Here is a 19762-nt window from a genome sequence, read left to right on the forward strand (position 1 = left end):
AAAAAAGCAACTCAAGATACCATATTTTTGTAAAAATTTTAGTAACTTGAGTTACTAGAGGTATAAAAATTCTGTACTATAATTTGTGATGTATCAAGGTACTTTTTAAGCACAAAAAAATCTTTAAAGGTTATCATCAACCTTTTTAATGGTAAATGACATGTAGTATTTTTCCGAATACAAAAGGTATGTATTACTCCGTCCGTTCTATATCACGAGATTTTCTGGGTTTGTCTAGATTTATTCATGTACCAATATATATGTTTTATATATGTGTATAGATTTATTAACATATGTATGAATCTAACCAAGACCAGAAAGTATTATAATGTGAAACGGAGGGAATAAAACATAACGTTGAAACTTAAAAGCGACCTTTTCAACAGTAGGAGGCATGCATTACAAAGTACTACCCCCTCCATTTTCAACAGTACTACGAATTCAATTCAATTCAATTCCAATTTAATACAAATTCTATCCATTTCGAATTCCAGCGGGAGCATCATAATAATTTATAAACTTCGTAAGGTTGCCCCACACCAACTGACGTGTGGGCCCACTAAACCGCAGAACTACTTTATGCTGCTCTCCTCCTCTCCCGCCAACCAACCCATCCATCCACTCCCGAAAAGCAAAAAACGCGCGCGAAAAGTTTGAACTCCCGCGCTTCTCCCACCGCTTCCTCTCCCATCGACCATTCGCTTTTCAAAAATATAAAGAAAGAGAAGCCGTGTGATCACATCACCGCAAGCACCAACCTCTCGCCGTTCGAATCGCTCTCGCTCTCTCTCTCGTCTCGATTCCCCAATTCCCGATCGCCGCACCGCCGATCGGGGTTCGTGCCCTCGACGTGTTCGACGGAAAGCCCGGGAAGGGGAAGCAGGAGCGGCGGCAGCGGCGGCGGCGAGGATGTACGTGGTGAAGCGCGACGGCCGGCAGGAGGCGGTCCACTTCGACAAGATCACCGCGCGGCTCAAGAAGCTCAGCTACGGCCTCAGCCAGGAGCACTGCGACCCGGTCCTCGTCGCGCAGAAGGTCTGCGCCGGCGTCTACAAGGGCGTCACCACCAGCCAGCTTGACGAGCTCGCCGCCGAGACCGCCGCCGCCATGACCGCCTCTCACCCCGACTACGCCTCGGTAAGGCACCTCCACGCCAAAATCGATCCGTACGCTCCACGTACGCGTCGTCGATCAGCGGCCTCGCGCGATCCGATGGTTTTTTGACTTGCTGTGGCGCTGCTTTTACTTTGTGAAGCTCGCGGCGAGGATCGCGATCTCGAACCTGCACAAGAACACCATGAAGTCCTTCTCAGAGACGTACGTTCTGATCTGTTCCTCTTATGTAGGATGGAAATGTTGATGATCCGTGTTCTGACGTGCTTATGTCGATCTCTGCATGCAGGATAAAGGTCATGTACATGCATTACGACGAACGATCTGGGCTGATGGCTCCTCTGATTGCCGACGGCGTCTATGAGATCATCATGAAGGTGAGGCGCACATGCTAACCAAGGTTCTCATCAAAATCAGTTTGGAAGTTTCTTAACATTTTTACCGCCTGCGTGCTTCTGCAATATGGCATGAGATTGCAATTAACAGTTGTTATAATGATCACCTCACAAAATTGCTAACTGTTTGTTAGAATGTTATTTCTCAAACAGAATGTCTTTGAATCATGATATCTGGTCATCTATTATATTATAAAGTAATAGGAAAATGAGTTGCCATGTTCGCTCTCACGTGCTAGAAAATCTCACATTAATTGAAAAAATAAAATACAATTAGAAATACAATTTCGGAATTAAAAAATCAAAAAAAATAAAAGAAGAGTCTATATGTATACACACTTTCGAAAAATCCAAAATTTGTATTAACTTTTTTACAAATATATAATTTGAGTGGAGAGTCCATCTATAAGTGCATTTTGGAAACATTTAAAATTTGAATCTGATTAGAAAAACAGTTTCGGAATTTAAAATAAAAATAAAAGAAGAGTTCATGTGTAAATGCAATTTAGAAAAATCAAATTGTTTATTAGAAACTAAAAAAATATTGAGTGAAGAGTTCACCTATAAGTGCAATTTGGAAATATACAAAGTTCCGGTTAAAATTAAGTAAAATTAAGGGAAAGAATCAATGTACATATAAAATTTAGAAGTATTTAAATTTGAAATAAAAAATAAATATTACACAGAAAAGAGTTATGTATAAGTATATTTTAGAACACAGGTGTAAATAACAATTTGTGAATTAAAAAATAAAGAAAAGTAAAATGAGGTTCCACGTAGAAATACATTTTTTTAAAAAATTCTGAAATTCGAATAAAAAATTAAAATAATCAATATTGAGACAAAAACCCATGTATAAATACAATTTACAATGTTGCTAACTGTATAATATGTGCGGGCTATCATGCTAGTTTTCTATAGAATTGCAACAATAGGTTGTTTCTTCAAGATTTTATTCACGTGTATTCTTTGTTGTTCTGGATCTGTTATGATGCTTGTGCTGCCCTTCATATCTGATTTTTTTTTTTTGCCTTTAGTGGAGCTCTTGAGTTTTTCTTACATCAATGCTGCTTTGTTCTCTCTTTCAATTTCTTTTGCCAGTATATTTCTTCGGGTGCTTCATTTCATAATTATCATATGTGTATTGTGCCAATCTGACTCAATAATTTCTATATTATGCACCATTTCAGAATGCTACCCGCTTGGACAGTGAGATAATTTATGACAGAGATTTTGACTATGATTATTTTGGTTTTAAGACCCTTGAGAGATCTTATCTGTTAAAAGTTGGTGGAAAGGTTGTGGAAAGACCACAACATATGCTAATGAGAGTTTCTATTGGGATACACAAGGATGATATTGAATCTGCTATCAAAACATACCATATGATGTCTCAGCGCTGGTTTACTCATGCTTCACCAACCCTTTTCAATGCTGGCACTCCAAGGCCTCAAGTAATATGCTTTCTATCATTGAAGTCCAACTTGGATTGTTAGAAATGATCTCTTATGCTCCTCTCTGTTTTATGCAGTTAAGTAGTTGCTTCCTTATCTGCATGAAAGATGATAGTATTGAGGGAATTTATGATACCCTCTCAGAATGTGCCACCATAAGTAAATGTGCTGGTGGAATTGGTGTCTCAATTCACAATATAAGAGCTACTGGGAGCTACATTCGAGGAACAAATGGAACATCCAACGGGATTGTCCCCATGCTGCGTGTTTTCAATGATACTGCACGTTATGTTGATCAAGGTGGAGGCAAGAGAAAAGGTTAATAGCATCAGTTAGATAGACCTGAACCTAATGTATGTGTTCAATGTTGAGGATTTCTAACGGATTCCTAACATTAATTTAGGTGCATTTGCTATATACTTGGAGCCTTGGCATGCTGATATTTTTGAGTTCCTTGATTTAAGAAAGAACCATGGAAAGGTAAATGCTGTTGAAAGAATTCATTTTCTGATAGACAGTAGAAACTGATCACACAGAAGCACACTCACTATGTTCAATTTACAGGAGGAGAATCGTGCAAGAGATCTTTTCTATGCTCTCTGGATTCCAGATCTGTTCATGGAAAGGGTGCAAAGTAATGAAAACTGGGCACTGTTTTGTCCCAATGAAGCTCCGGGTTTGGCTGATTGCTGGGGAGATGAATTTCAGAATCTATACAAGAAATATGAAAGAGAAGTATGATATGCTGGGTATGCAATTTATTCAAGTAATAACTAAAGAATATTTCTTAACCTAGCAATGCAATTTCAGGGAAAGGCAAAGAAAGTTGTTTCAGCACAGGCACTCTGGTTTGATATTTTGAAGGCACAGATAGAAACTGGAACACCGTATATGCTTTATAAGGTATGCAATCATAAGAGAACACTAGTTTCCTTGCATTTCTGTTGCCACATATTCTTCTTTTGATCTTTTCTGAGATCTGGTCTGCAGGATTCTTGTAATAGAAAAAGTAACCAACAAAACCTGGGTACAATTAAGTCTTCCAACTTGTGTACTGAGATTATCGAGTTCACAAGTCCCACTGAAACTGCTGTGTGCAATCTAGCTTCGATTGCTTTACCCCGTTTTGTAAGGGAAAAGGTATGCACTGCTGGCTGTGTAATTTTTTATTATGAGGTTGAAATTTCTATATCTCATGACATAAATTTGTCTAGGGTGTTCCTATGGAGTCCCATCCAGCCAAGCTTGTTGGTAGCAATGGGTCAACAAACCGATATTTTGACTTTGATAAATTAGCTGAGGTTTGTGGTTCATATTTACTCACTGTATGCTTCTTCCCCATGCCTAAATGCTACTACTAATGAATTTCAAAAAAAAAATGCTACTACTAATATTTTGTTGGTTATGGCAGATTACTTCAATTGTCACAAGAAATCTCAATAAAATAATTGATACTAATTATTATCCTGTTGAGACTGCAAAGAGATCAAATATGAGGCACAGGCCAATTGGAATTGGTGTTCAGGGCTTGGCAGACACTTTCATTTTACTTGGCATGGCATTTGATTCACCAGAGGTAAACTTTCCAACCTAAAAAACATGGCTGTTCCAATTTATACTTCGCTGAAATACAATACAATGATCCTTTTAGGCTCAGCAATTGAACAAGGATATTTTTGAGACTATTTATTATCATGCTTTGAAAGCTTCTACTGAAATTGCTGCAAAAGAAGGTCCTTATGAAACTTACCATGGGAGCCCTGTCAGCAAGGTTAGTACTTGATATCCATAAACATCCCCACCAGTTATGCTGCACATGTGCAACAATTAGTTTATGCAAGATAGTGAATTGGAATGCCATTTTGTTATTTTGCAACTGCTTATAAACCAAAATTTAAATTTGTAAACTTAATTTTCGAGTTGTTTTTTTTGTATTTTTCCATCATAGTTTATTTTATATCATTTGCTTTTTATTTTTGAACTGTTATGGACACATAAAAGTTTCAGCAAAATTTATTTTTCGTTTGTAAATAAGTTGTTTTACCTTTTCTTTCAAAAAGCAAAACGATGGGGACCTATATCTGGGTTGTAGTAGCCAATACTATGTCTAACAGTTAAGGTTGTACTAAACGCATTTCCTCTGCAGGGCATTCTTCAACCTGATATGTGGAATGTAGATCCATCTGATAGATGGGACTGGTCAGTTTTAAGGGAGATGATTTCCAAAGTTGGAGTTAGGAACTCTCTTCTAATTGCTCCAATGCCTACTGCTTCTACTAGTCAAATTCTTGGCAACAACGAGTGCTTTGAACCATACACCTCAAACATTTACAGTCGGAGAGTTTTAAGGTTTGCAAATCTGCTCCTTGTGTTAAACATTCAAATATGATTTCGGTTTGCATGACCTAGTTTCCTTTTGGCAGTGGTGAGTTTGTTGTAGTAAACAAGCATCTTCTCCATGATTTGACTGAGATGGGTATCTGGTCCTCTGTTCTGAAAAACAAGATTGTCTATGAGGATGGTTCTATTCAAAAGATCAATGAGATCCCAGATGATCTGAAAGCAATTTACAGGTTTGTGGATTATCATGTTAGCTGTAGTCTCATAAGATGCCAACTATCACTTATGTGTCTAAATGTATCTTATTCATTGAATCAGAACTGTTTGGGAAATCAAGCAGAAAACTATTGTTGACATGGCCATTGATCGTGGTTGTTACATCGATCAGAGCCAAAGCCTTAATGTTCACATGGACCAACCGAACTTTGGGAAACTAACTTCCCTGCACTTCCACGCTTGGTCCAAGGTAACATTTTAGTTTCAGTTAATGTTCAGTACATAACTTTGCACCGCGTAACTTCTACAGTTCACATTTTTGCTGCCATGTTTCTTGGATGGTGGATCTATCATGGGCGAACTAACTTGTTTGATGCCAGGGCCTGAAAACCGGGATGTATTATCTAAGGACACGTGCTGCTGCTGATGCGATCAAGTTCACAGTGGACACTACTCTCCTTAAGGTGATTGGAAAACATATTCTGGCACCTTGTCCCGATGGACTAATTATACGAGCCTTTTTACCATTCTTAAGAATTATCTTGAGTTACCAAAAAAAAATTAGTGTAAAATTTTAGTACCCTTTTTTAGATAATGGATTAGATTAAACCTGGCCTCCACAACTCCACACCTTGTGTGGTGTGTACAATCATAAAAAAAATTGTTACCTTAAGATATAAATATACTTTAAGGTACTAAACTTTTACACTGAAAAAAAAAATGATATCTTGGATATTTTTTCAAGTATGGTAAAAAAAACTCTAACTATATACATCTTTTGCACCATACTTTACACCTCGTCTTAACTATGAGAAATGGTGGATGTGCAGGATAAACAGCACAATGCAGATGAAGAGGATGTCCAGGCTAAAATGGCACAGGTGGTCTGTTCCCTGAACAACCGGGACGAGTGTTTGTCCTGTGGAAGTTAAGGTTCGCCAAGATCACACCACCTTACCCTGACCTACATATAACCATATACTAGGCTAAACCGGCACCGATCTCAGTAGCGGTAAAGCTGTGTTTGGTGCACTCTGAAATCCTGGATTGAGAGTGCCATGCAAGCCTCCTTTTTCAGAACTTCACCTTTGGCTTGTGTACTTATGCTTAGATTACTGCGACTTTATATATGTCTATCTATCTAAAATTCTAAATCCACCCATCATGTATAATGTTTGCCTGGAACACTTAGTGCTTGGAACCGTATGTATAGTGTGCAACAGGGATTTTGCATGCTCACATTATTATATACTACTAATAATATAGTGATATATATTTATATAACTGCAACTTAGTAGGTTTTGAGCTATGGTCGATAACTCGTGGAAATTGAACGGAACTAAAAATGATTTGTGGGTAAATATGTTATTAGTGGCTTAAAGCTAAGACCGGAGATCAGGGTACGATGAAAATAAAAGCAAAAACAAATTCAAAATCAGGTCCTGTTAGCGTCGCCGGACATCACCAGCCTCTCCAGAATGGCGACCAAGGAGCCTAGGATGCACATGTGTTGCTGTTGCTACATCTCTCGCATGCACGTTTGTCTCGAGTTGCTTATTCCTTGTGTGACGTGTGCACGAACAATAGTATCTCATGCGGTGGATCTGTACTTATGCCTCTATATTTTCGCGTTAAATTTTAAATTTAAATATCATAGTTTATTTTTTATTCTTGTTTTTTTATCACTTATCACTTTTTATATCGCTAAGAATATATATATATATAAAATATTTATTCATAAACTATTTTTTTAAATATGTTGTTTGTCTTTTTATATGAAACAACTAAATAATCACCCTCTTACTTAAAAAGGTGAGACATCCACTACAGAGCAAAAGATTTAAGCATTGGGTCGAACTCTTCCTCGTGCCGCGAACGACGACGAGGCGGGCGGCGACGGCGGTTGCGGCTAGATCCCGGCTTGACACTAGATGGTGGCGGTCCCGAACGGCGACGACCACGAACGATGACCGCGAACTTACACGGCAATAGCAACGGCCTCGGGCTGGCGTCGACGACCACCCGACACGACGGCGACTTGCTAGGCGCCGACGACGATGGCGGCAGCAGTGGCAGCCCCCTGGCAACGGCGACCCCTCGACGTAGCAGTGTTGTGGCCTATGGGTGGAGTAGTAGTACTGTGTGTGGGCCATGTATGAGGCCCACGTTTGATAAGTCTCTTTTGGCTGGCCATCATTGGCCACTGGCCAGTGATGGGAGGAGTAATTTTGTACAAGATAGTAAAATTTAGCTTAGAGTCAAGTAGTCATGCTGTTGGAGATGCTCTCAATGACCAATCTTGCATCCCAGCTGCCTCAACAGAAGGTAATCAGCCTTCTCCAATCAAGGGAGGATGAGAAATTTTTCATGAATTTTCGGGAGTTGCTCTTGGTGATGAATTGTTCCTTTCTACTATACAATATATAGGAAGAATGAATGAGCAAAAATAAAAACTATTTGATGAACCACCCCCTCTGAAGGGGATGCAGACGTACAGAGAACAGAAAGAATAAGGGACGCAAATGGAGATAACTATCATCACGACAATAATGTAACAACAAAATGGCACTGACTGAGCACTATAGTCCAGGAGGAAAATTGCTGACTTGGCCTTGTTCCAATCTGTCTTCACCGTTCACTTTGTAAGACATCCGGATACGCATTGCAAGTGGTTTCTGCTCAGAAGAAGAATAGCACAGAGAAATCAGCTATAAGCATCAGTCAAAAAGGTTCAAAACATGAAAGGAAATAGGTCTATTCTGAAATCCAAAGACCTCAAAACTTGAAAGGAAATAGGTCTATTCTGAAATCCAAAGACCTCAAAACTTGAAAGACAATAATCACTAGCAGCATACGAATCGTGTTTACGTATCAAAAGATTGTCTATACATAAGGTACTGTGAAAGTAAACTATAGGCCAGCTAATAATTGTTGTGAAGCGCAATTCTTTTCTCATAATAGCAATAATCCGAAATCCAAAGCACATTAACTATGAAATATCTGCAGATTATGCCTTGTCAGAATGGCATACAATGATGACAGCAGACATGTGGATAGAGAGGATTTGTGCTCTCTTTTTCTACTGAAAGAGCAGGCATGAGCTTTATCTGCTACATATATTTACTAAGCAAGATGGATTTATGCATCCTAGAAGTAGCTGTAGATGAGACGATGATCAGCAACTACCTACAAACTAAAAGGTGAAAAAGCACACATAATGTCCCCAAAAAAGGTAGCCTGCAGCAGTAACACCAGTAGATGTAATGCCAATCTATTATCTACAAAATTAAGCATGCCCAAGGGCTGGACCATGGCGGTATAAACTATATGGATCAGCACAAGTGTGGGAATGTTGTAGTGAAGAGAAAACACGAAAACACCATCCAGTCAAATAGTGGCATAAAAGGTGACGAAAGTGAAGGATGCAGGTCTCCACATACCTGCCCATGTTGGTTATTGGTGACACTGAACCCTTGAGTGACTGAACCATTGCCACTAGCTGGAACAATGTTGCTGCTAGCTGGATCCAAACGTAACTGGATAAACTGCAATTTATTGGACAATTTAGTGTCAAATAAATATTTAGGCTTGTTAGAACTTATATTCAATAAAACAAAATAAAACAAAAATGAACTGCAATGCAAAACTCTATAGAAGACTTCAATATTACACAATAGATATAATAACTAATGACAAAAATAATTGGGCAACCACATGGTTTCACAATAGAAGATTTGCCCCTGGAACTATTATGGAGAACGATAATGGCTCATCAAATGAGACTTGGGAACTTGCATGCCATAACACTAATGCAAGTAAGGACAGCTAAAACATTGAAGACAATAAATAAAGGTACCATAAGCTACCTTTGGAACAGCTGCCTGAAAAACAAAATCTGTATAAGAAGTGGACGTCAAATTTGTAAAAGTAGCATGGATGGCAGTCTCTTGTGGTTTTCCAGGCTGTCTTTTCAAATCGAAGTTGATCTTTAAGGTTGCACTCTGGAAAGCCGTTATTGATGAGTGATTATCAAGTCCTGCTCACATAAGGGGTTTATTAGTAATTATGATAGTATCATGTTCAATTATTGGTTGCAAATAATCTACCATCAAACTAACCAGAAACAGATGTATTAGATGGCAGAACATCAAGCAGATCTATATCTTGAGGTACTGCAGGAGTGGATTTGGTCCCTGCAACACAAGTATCAGACATTCAGGCAATGTTTATAAAGGAAGCAATTGGTACAACTAGTGTTAAACCAAACTAACCAGAAACAGGTGTACTTGATGACAAATTACCAAGCAGATCTGTAGCTTCAGGTACAACAGCACCAACTTGAGGTACAGTAGAAAGTAGTTTAACAGGTAATTAGTCTTCAACAATTAAGTGATGGCTATTGGCTATAAGAAAATATGGAAATACGTGACTAGCACAATTAGAAGTACATTTACCTTGGGAAGGTGGACTAAAGCCTGCTGCTGGTGGGCCATTCTGTGATGACGATGACCCAATGGATAGAAGATCAATAAGAATATCTGTGCTCGCAGATGAAGGTGCACCTGAACATAAAACAGAAAGACACTCAAGTCTAATGTTAGGAATTATATAGCATGCAAAAAGAATGTAACAATCTAGGGGGTGATTGTTTGTTTTTTTCTGTGAAAAAACCAAACGGCATATTTGCAAACGAAAAACGAAAAATAATGTCAATAAAACTTGTATATATGTGTTCTTTGTGATCTAAAAGCCAAGGCTGAAAAATAAACTACGATGAGAAAATAACAAAATCAACTCTAAATTTAAGGTTAAAATTTTAAATTTTGGCTTATAAGCATAAGCAAAAGTGAAAAGATGGAGGTGCTAAACTGAAAAAAAAGACTGAGTACAAATATTTCAGAAATTGCTGCGGCATGTGAAATGTTTACTATATTATGCAATTATTGAATAAGAAAAAGCAAACTGATATTATTTTTGCTCTTTTTGTTGGACTAAAGAAGGCAAGGAGGTTGCATGCACATTTCTGGAGAAGAAACCATAGGATACTATATTGACAGAATTAATTTATTGGAGCAGAAATTGTACGATGCTATATTAACAGAATTTAATTTTAAGGAAAAAATATGATTAATTGGAAAGTCATTGAACTTGTATCCCCAAAATGCAGCAAAATCAGAACATGTCAGCAGGAAGGGACTATGCTGTTACATTTATGTTGCCAGATTAGAAAAGTAACAAGGGAAGTCCAATTGGACAATAATGAAAATATTGAAATAAATACCTGCAGTTGATGCATTTATCTGACCAATACCCAAAAGGTCTTCTAGGAAGTTGTTAGGTGCTGTAGTGGTGGAGGCAGTGGTAACGGCTGGCACATCATCAGAACTTAAGTCAAGCAAATCAGCTAAAGGACTGGTGGCAAGTTTTGCTACACCATTTGGAAGCTTAAGGCCCCCAGGAGTGACTGCTGGGGTAGGCTTATCTGCTGCAAGAGTTGCCTGTGTAGTACTAGCCCTCTTCAGCAAATAACTAGCTTCATCCAATACAGGCATACGCTCAAGCAAAGATGGCCTGCACTTTCACCATAATTCTCTAACATTAATACCTATCTTAAGTGCCACAGTATTGAAGGAAGCTTCCACGATAACATCATATAACACACCTGATAGACTGATGTCTTTGCATGATGGAACTGAATTCAATTGATCTTTGCTGTAGTTCAAGCACAATATTCTCTTTATTATGGGAAACTATTTGCTGTATTCTCCTGTTAATACAGTAAGATTGTATTATTTAACCAAACAGTAATAAGATATAAGACTAATCTAGATAAAACTAGCTCCATCAGAGTGAAGATGTAATAAGCCTGTAAAGAAGGTGCTTCAAAATTAAGGCTAAGTTGATGGGCAGTTCATACACAGGTTTCCACTGACTAAATTGCAGGTTTGAGCATAATATTCACCAGGAAACAAGGTACTTCAAGTTGAAAGGTATATTACTCTGATATTGATGGAAATCGTGACGATAGCTTCAAAAGAGCAACAAGACACATAGCTCGAATAGTCACATCAGCAGAGTAACGGTTAAGAGCGATTTGTACAGCATCCACGGCATCGGATTCTGTTACCTGAAAAAATTAATGTGTATTCGCATGACATCTGAAAACATACTGTACAAATTAATCCTGCCAAATTGAATGTTTGTACTACAGGTGCAAACAAGCCATAGTCTAATCTATATTGGCCAAGGATCCTAAACCGATCAGTTATCTTGAACTAGTTGCCTAAAGTATGTAGTACCTCTGTTCTAAAATATAAGAATTTTTAGGATTCAAATTTTGTACCACAATATAAGCATTCATGTGTTAATTCCCATGATATTCATCATTCCAATGATTCCAAAGACAATGAAGTGTTTGAAAAGAGAATCTAAGGAATTTAAAATTCAAAAATTGATCACCTAAGTAACTAAAAGGTAATCTTTTGACCTAGCCTTAGTCGGAGTATTTAGTTATTTACTAAACAACCTATAAATGGTTATATTTTTGGAATGGGGAGTACAAAATCATCTACCATAAACAGCTTAGTAAATGATTTGCAGAAAAAAAATAACGCCAATAATAATTTGTTTTAAGTGTAGAATAAATAGTTAACAAAAGCAGAAATAAGAGTAAAAAAACAACACTGGTGGATCATACAAAAATAGAACTTAAAGTATGCCGATGCTTCAACAGTTGGGGCATAACTGAAGATAGCCACATCAAAAGGTCAAAAATAATATAGCCTACAAGAATTCTCCTCTCACCGTAATAGGTTTCTCCCCTTGCAGCATGCCAACATTGTTCACTAGCATTTCACCATATTCACCGATGCACCAAACAGCCACTCTTACTAAACTTCCCTACACAGTGTAGTGCAACCAAGTTACACAAATCAGGTAGGTTGAGGTGGAACAATATGCATCATAAAGAAAATAAATATTTTCCAAACCTGATCAACAAATGATTGTAGAGCCATATATAATGACCTCACTGAGTATCCTTGAAGTTCTGATGCATTGCTTATTACAACAATGAGGGCATGCCATACATCATCTTTCACATGATTTCCAGCCTGTTAATTGATAAGAGTACAACATGAATTCAAGACATTTTCCTCTATTGGTCAAACTAAGATGTCATGCTCATGTATGCATGCATTCAATAAAATTGACATCAAATAAAAGCATAACAAATGTGCGGTACAATTCTAATATGAGCAATTACCGGAAATGCCCCCCAATTAACTTTGTTATATAGTAGGTGTCCCCCATAAACAATGTCCCAAATATCAGCTAGTAGTAAGCTTTTTACCCAGGTCATCAGTAGTTTGGCTGATAGGTTTTCTAGGAAGGAATTGCTGAAACTGAAAAGTATATGTTCTGGAGTGCACACGTTTCAGATATAAAATGCCTACTGTACTTTGGTATTTGGCACTTACCAAGGATAAAACCTTGAACATCTGATCAAGGTACCATAACTTCTCTTGAGAAAATCTAGCAGAGATGCAACACTGTTACAAGAGCCTTAAGTGAGCAGGAAAATTTAAAATTATATATAGTGGATACTAACTTTTCAACTATTGAGCATATCTTGGCGGTGAGATCTTCTTTGAAGTCTGGATCAGCTAAATCTAAGTGGTCCACAAGCTCTTTAGTCAAAGGCTTTACATTTGTATCATTGACTAACAAATACACAAGTTCAAGGGCCCTCTTGCGAATAGAAGCATCTGCATCCTGAATGGTCAACAAGAATTAAAAAACGTTAAAAGCCAAAATAACATAATTAGGTTCCAGAAAGGCAGAAACAATGACTTAGGCTGCAAGATTGCAATATTATTAATCATGTATAGTGTACTTCATCCTTTATTAAATGACGTTTGTTAGTTCAAAAATGAACTAACCAATGTCATTTAAATAAAAACAGAGGGAATGAGTATTAAGGAATTGGTAACTTGAAAAGACTATATGTAAAAATCTTGATTTAATATTGTTTTTAAAGAGAGAAAAAAATTCTACTTCAAGGATGCATGGATAACTCATTCTCAGAGCACAATCTCTTTACAAAACTTGTTTAGGCCCTCTTTCGTAAGTTGAATCGTCCACAAATGGACATAGACCTGATCCTCACAAGTAGACATCTAAACAACTAGAATGGTATTTGCACTGTTACCTTTACACACTCCAGTATTGTCGTCCTGTGCCTCTGTACTGCCTGAGTATCTACGGTAATGGCCCTCATAAGCATGTTCAGAGCAACATATCTGAAAGAATGACTTGCATAGTAAATTACTTGGTCTAGGAGGAAATAAGTGAATGTTGTGCTAACATACACAATAAAATTTTTGCCTTTTCTGAGATGGGTGAACACTATGCTAATAAAAAGAATATCAGACCCTCATCCATATTGTGTATAGTAGCAATAAATTGATATAGCTGAGGCAATATTCATAACCTACAGCTGCAAGCTGAACAAACTTCCCAATAAAAACTAGAAGGCGCATTCAGAAGGTAAACGAGACTATTCAGGTAGTCTATGCTCAAAAGAAAAATAAGCAGTCAAGGAACAGGCAAGGATGTGTTGACCTTATATTATTATCACGATTTGACAAGAATCTACCCAAAATATTGATTGCAAGCACTCGTAAACCGCTAGTAGCTTCGATACCCATTATAGTCTGAACACATTCATACAGGATGGCATTAGCAGCATTCTTATTTGACTCAGTTTTCGTTGCAACCTGCACAAAACAATACCATGGTTAATACTCCACAATAATATGCAAACAAGTTCAGTTACAAAAATGAAGTGCATTGTTGTAAAATTTAAGTAAATATGGAACAGAACATGAATGTTTAACAGTATATAGGTGCTACAATCCAAAATATGCAGGAACACCCTAAGTGTGGCCTTTGGAAACAACCTCTAGTGTAAATAACACATCATGAACCACAAGCGCCATGTGTTAAATACACTTTTATTGCTCTTCACATGAGTAAAAAAATACAAAATAAGATCTTGGTGATATATACAACAAATGTACTAAAGCTTATGCCCTGATGGGAGGCAAGTCCACAAGGCATATTGCAGAAACCAGAAAAAAATAATTAGTAAATCAGACATAGGAATTGACCAAATGATGCATGCTTAGAATGGAGAGCAAAGTGTCAGTATTTTGCATGTGAAAAAAAGAGATACTAATCAATCACCTGAGCAAGAATATCATTCATATATTCACTGCAATCTGCATCTCCTTGACCTAAAATGCGCATCAGTTTAAGAACTCGAATATGCAAGAAAGGATCTGATATGCCAGCAACGTCATATTCAGGAGCATAAGAGCTGTTGGAGACATCTCTCAGTATGCGGACCAAACCTTCAATGCAGTTCTGCAGGGATTTTTTTAAAAAAAAATGATCATGAGAACAGTGCTGTTCTCTACATAGAAAATATTAACATTTTTTTCATTATATTCTATAATGTGTGTTTTCTCTACAAACACGCAACTAGGTGCAACGGCATGCTCCTGTGTGGTGCTATTGATGATTTCTGGGGATATTGCATGTCTATAGGTAAAAGCTTTGGTATTAACAACAAAATTAGTTGATAAGCCAAATGTGTAACACATAAGAGGTTATAAAAGCAAATAATGGTCGGTCCCCAATATGGCTATTGTAAAAACGGCCTTAGGGGTACAAAATACGGGTACTTACCTTTCTCAGGTACTCTAGTGCATCTTTGCTGGCTTTACACAGTTCTGTGCAGAGTTGAACTGCAGATATCAGAATCCCATGATGTTTCTCCTTCAATAGCGATGAAGCGAGACCCATGAAGTTTTCTGCCAAGTCTGGGACTTTTCTCACAATTCTTATAGAGCACAAAGCAGCCTAATGAACAAGGGAGAGGATATACCATGAATCCAAAATGAAAAAAAAAGGACCTACATTGTTGCGATGTGTATTAACAGATAATAACTTGTTTAGAGTTAGTGCCATTATGCACAGTTACGTAATCAAGTGAGATTTCATGACTCTAATCTCCAAAAATAACGATAACCAATAATTCTCCTGGTATCATTTATATGTAATAATGATCAAGTGAGGTTTCAGGACTCCAATCTCCAGAAATAACAAGAACCAACAATTCTCCTGGTAGCTTTTATATGTGATAATGGAATATTGACATGAATACACTAATAGACTAACCCACTGGGCCACTAGGGATTGAATTACCGTGAGAAGACAATACCTTTTTCTTTGTGTTAACTTCCCTACTACGCATCAGCCTCTCAACTTCAGGCGACAGATCCCGCGCCATTTCAGCAGAGCAGATATTCCCAAGCGCACACAGTGCAAGCCCCACGATGAACTGGTTCGAATGATTGAGATCTCTGCCCCAAATTAATCACTAAAATTACTCAAAACTCAGAATTACATGCGGAAACAGAACTGGCAGCGGTGGCATTGCAGAGTTAGTGTGGTGGTGTACTGTTTGAGGGAGTTGGTGACGAGCATGAGGACCTCCTGCCGCTCGTCGAGGAGCAGCATGAGGCCGAGGTAGCCGATCCGCTTCTCAGGGTATCCCGCGGCGGCGATGAGCTTGAGGCACTCCATCTGGCCGAAGTGGGTAGGGTACCCGAGCATGTGGATGAACATGAGCTTCGCCATGTTCCGGTGCCGCAGCTCCTGCTCGTTCTCGCTGATGGCCGTGCGTATCTCCGCGCACTCCCGCCGCACCACCGCCCGCTCCTCCGCCGCCGTCTTGCACGCGCGTATCGCCCGTATCATGTCCCTGCACGCGGGAATCTCGTCACACCGTTGCTCCGCACAAGCACCGTGGATCCTGGGGAGATTTACCGACCGGAGGCGCGTGCCGGAGGAGAAGGAGCTGATGGCGATGTCCGAGGCGAAGTCCTCGACGATCTTCTCGACGGTGTCCATTTCCAGGGGGCGGGGGCGGGGGGATCTCGGCGGGGTGGCGCGCCACACGCGGCCGAGTAGATGGGAGGAGAGCTCGCGGGATCTGGCCTCCCGAGGTGGTTGGAGCGGGAAGCAATGGGGGAGGAGGCGAGGCTGGCAGAGGAGGACGAAGGCCTTGGATGGATCTCAACTGAAAATTGCGCAAAACCCCCTTATTGGCTTTGGATTTACATGTTTATTAAGAGATGATGAAATTTGCAGGGATTTAGAGATAATTTATCAAATTCAAAATGTGAGAAGCGAATCTGACTGGAGTTGATGACTCTAATGCGTGGGAGTTCAGCCTAAATCCATTTTTAAGTTTTCCGTTCAGTGTATTTCACGCCTTAGTCCGTAAACATTCCTATATAGGGTATTTAGATTGTTAATTTACTTATTGACCCTCTTTTCGGGCGAATAAAATTTACATAGTTTAAGTGAGAACCTACGCGCCCGTAGATCAACATTGATAGCTGGGATCTGAGGGTATTCCTTTAGCTAGTTTGGTTAGAGATTAGCGATGCAATAGCACATTAGAATTGAAGTGGAGATGAAAGGGAACATGTGCAACGAGCTACATAGGTTCATGTCTTAGTAAGTTGTATGTTAATATGAAACGATAATTGCAGGTATGTATAAAGCATCCAAATAAACACATAGGCATACTCTGGCCTTGTATATCCCTTTATAAGCTACAGGGCTACCACGGTGACTGAGCTTGGAGACTTAGGCCTGTTGCACCCTTAAACGCAATTGTTTGGTGCGCAACATTAATTTCATAGTCTTCTATCTTGCACGCTCCGCATGACCATCTATGTGAAATAAGTTTAAGGTGGCATGTTCTACTCCAGAAAGCCCTTATGAAGGCCCACCTATCACCCTCTAGATGAGTAGGTGAAACAGTAGAATCCATCGGATAGCACAGTAACCAACGGATAGACAACTATATCATCTCCCTTAACAAGGATCCTATAGAGTCAAAGCAATGCAATGTGCTATATTCCCTCACATTAAATGCAAAGGCAACCGTAGTTTAGGTATTTGGGTCGTAAGAGCTTGAAGACTACTGACTCGGGAAACAGAAGCGTGATGCCCTCGAGGTCAGCTAACTCCTATACAGGTGTGACTCTGAGCATGAGCACAAGGGTAACTAGCTTAGGGTTCCCTGCTCCATATCGGGGTGTAGTGTTTCCTCACTACTGGGAGCCACACATCACTTTCATGTAGATCTAAGATAGCAAATACACGCTCAAACGTTCAATGACGTGACGCTAGGCCGCACCACTTCTTCGGTGATAGAGACCCTATTCCCTATTATCACAGGGCTATCCATAAGCACGTGTGAGGTGGACGACCGAACAGGGCCCCAAAATTCATGGGCCCTCACCTTGCATCCCTCAACCCAATACCGAGCGATAGTTGGAAGTGGAAATGACAGTATCGTCGCAAGCGGCGAGCTCCGAGTCGCATCATCGCGACCTCTCGTATTCATCTCGCATCATCGCGCCCTCTCATATCGATCTTGCGTCGTCACCGACAACAGCAACAAGCCATCAACACGAATGAAGCGTCTAGGTGACAGCTCCGTCGCCGGCAGCAACAACTAATGTTTGTTATATTTTTGTATATTGTATATTTGTATTGAAGAATATATATTAAAGTTATCTACTTGATGCGTAAAATTAGTTTCACTGGCCAATTGAAGGGCCCCAATTAGCATTTCGAACCGGAGCCCCTAATTTCTAGAGACGGTCCTATATTATCATTAACAATCTAGCCAATTGTATAATTCCTAATAATATCATCTTTTTTTAAGGGGTGGTTTGATGTTCAAGATCCATACGTAGTCGTGCCCTCCGCTCAGTCCCTATCTAGGTACTAGATATTGTCAATCACACCATCATGCGCAAGTGCATTATTGTGCATGCGCCCGCCTCACCTCCATCGACCATGTTTTCTTGCCGTCTTCTTCCCTTGTCATCTTCTCCCCTTCCCTATCTATTCTAGGAGCTCCTTGGCTGCGTTCGAAGGTAGGTCTTGCGTCAGCCTATTAGCTCGCACGGAAAACAACAACTTAATTAGTATATGATTAATTAAGTATTACTTATTAAAAATTTAAAAAATAGATTTATTTGGTCTTTAAAATAATTTTTATATAGAAAAATGTTTACACGAAATACATGTATATTGTAGTTTGAAAAGCGTGCTAACAGAAAATCGAAGAGTACTCCAGCCGAATACGCTGAAAAGAACGCACCCCATGTTGACTCGTGACATCGAATCCATTGCCACCAACCTTCGCCTCCTAACCGCATCGTGCGTCCTTTGCCTCCTGTTCACCACACTTTCTATCTTTTTGCAGCTTTGCCACCACCGTCGTTCCTCGTCTAGGCTACTCTTCCCTCTATAAAGCCGCTCTCATTGTCTCAAAAAAGTATTAAGCTTGCTGGAGATTGGATGCAGTCAACACCGAGAGCTCTCGCAGTCCTCACCGGTTATACATCCACGCCATTTTTTCCCAGTTGCTTAGGCCATCCAATCTAAAACTGATGGCATCCAGACATGTCGGTCGACGGATAAATAGCACCGTGTGCTGTGTGCATGTGTTTGTGTGTGTTTTGCATTTGAGAGGAGTTTTATTCGACGCAGGACGAGGGAATTTACAAAACTGACATAAACCCATGACTTTTATACTGGAGAGTGGATTTGGCATTTTAGTTGCTCCAACCGTTGAGTTCAAGGTAAAAGGACGTGCTAAACGTCAAGGCTAAGAAAAGAACGAACGAAAGAAAAATCCATATCAAGCAAGAAGGTTGCAGAATTCCAGGTGTTTTTCTCACGGAGAGTGACTAATTCTGAAGAATCCTTTTCCTTCTGCCGTGTTCTGAGTCGTTCACCATTGACATTTTCAGCTGGCCTCATCACACATTCACATGATCAAGTCGCAGAAATACAATGATCATCAACTCGAGTAAAGTATTCAGGGAACCTATAAACAGCACATTCCTGGAATTTATCAATGCTGCTGAGTACAGCGAGTCTGAGGCTGCCGAAGAGGATTGGGAGCATATATCTTGTATCTCCAAAATCTTCAGATAACGGCAGTTCTAAAGCATAAACTAGCTTCCCACGAGCTAGTTTCTCTGAATATTCTCTCCAACATGTGAATTGTTAAGCTCAGGATACTGATAGAACGTTTATATAATAATCATAAAATAATCCGATGGAATTAACGAATAAACTTTCTCT

At 39.3% G+C, this 19762-nt stretch overlaps 2 protein-coding genes across 2 annotated transcripts; one reads left to right on the forward strand and one right to left on the reverse strand.

Annotated features, from left to right (window-relative positions):
- Positions 1–494: 494 nt before the first annotated feature.
- LOC102705882 (ribonucleoside-diphosphate reductase large subunit) lies at positions 495–6792 on the forward strand. The gene is made up of 17 exons (XM_006648007.2): positions 495–1137; positions 1256–1317; positions 1403–1490; positions 2699–2962; positions 3040–3280; positions 3366–3442; positions 3527–3697; positions 3773–3865; positions 3953–4102; positions 4177–4263; positions 4374–4538; positions 4614–4733; positions 5109–5311; positions 5386–5535; positions 5621–5768; positions 5899–5982; positions 6349–6792. Exons 1-17 carry the CDS (start codon positions 910–912, stop codon positions 6448–6450), a joined length of 2433 nt encoding a protein of 810 aa, XP_006648070.1. The 5' UTR covers positions 495–909; the 3' UTR covers positions 6451–6792.
- A 946-nt stretch (positions 6793–7738) lies between these two features.
- On the reverse strand, positions 7739–16520 carry LOC102706167 (AP-1 complex subunit gamma-2-like). Its single transcript, XM_006648008.3, has 20 exons — positions 16416–16520; positions 16044–16346; positions 15804–15945; positions 15269–15442; positions 14765–14944; positions 14141–14295; positions 13728–13818; positions 13128–13291; positions 12997–13051; positions 12508–12630; positions 12323–12418; positions 11518–11645; positions 11181–11285; positions 10800–11089; positions 9973–10080; positions 9790–9855; positions 9637–9711; positions 9385–9554; positions 8959–9063; positions 7739–8193 (listed from the first exon to the last, which is right to left on the reverse strand). Exons 1-20 carry the CDS (start codon positions 16493–16495, stop codon positions 8098–8100), a joined length of 2706 nt encoding a protein of 901 aa, XP_006648071.1. The 5' UTR covers positions 16496–16520; the 3' UTR covers positions 7739–8097.
- Positions 16521–19762: the final 3242 nt, after the last annotated feature.

Source organism: Oryza brachyantha, chromosome 2 (genome assembly GCF_000231095.2).
Source record: "Oryza brachyantha chromosome 2, ObraRS2, whole genome shotgun sequence".
Lineage (NCBI taxonomy): Eukaryota > Viridiplantae > Streptophyta > Magnoliopsida > Poales > Poaceae > Oryza > Oryza brachyantha.

Excerpts from the sequence above, each read along its gene's own strand:
- LOC102705882 (XM_006648007.2), top strand. The coding sequence starts at position 910 with ATGTACGTGGTGAAGCGCGACGGCCGGCAGGAGGCGGTCCACTTCGAC. Across the intron at positions 4,103-4,176 it reads CCCGTTTTGTAAGGGAAAAG|GGTGTTCCTATGGAGTCCCA; the intron begins GTATGCACTGCT and ends AAATTTGTCTAG. Across the intron at positions 5,983-6,348 it reads TGGACACTACTCTCCTTAAG|GATAAACAGCACAATGCAGA; the intron begins GTGATTGGAAAA and ends GTGGATGTGCAG.
- LOC102706167 (XM_006648008.3), bottom strand. The coding sequence starts at position 16,495 with ATGGACACCGTCGAGAAGATCGTCGAGGACTTCGCCTCGGACATCGCC. Across the intron at positions 9,555-9,636 it reads ATCTAATACATCTGTTTCTG|GACTTGATAATCACTCATCA; the intron begins GTTAGTTTGATG and ends TTATGTGAGCAG. Across the intron at positions 8,194-8,958 it reads CCAATAACCAACATGGGCAG|AAACCACTTGCAATGCGTAT; the intron begins GTATGTGGAGAC and ends TCTTCTGAGCAG.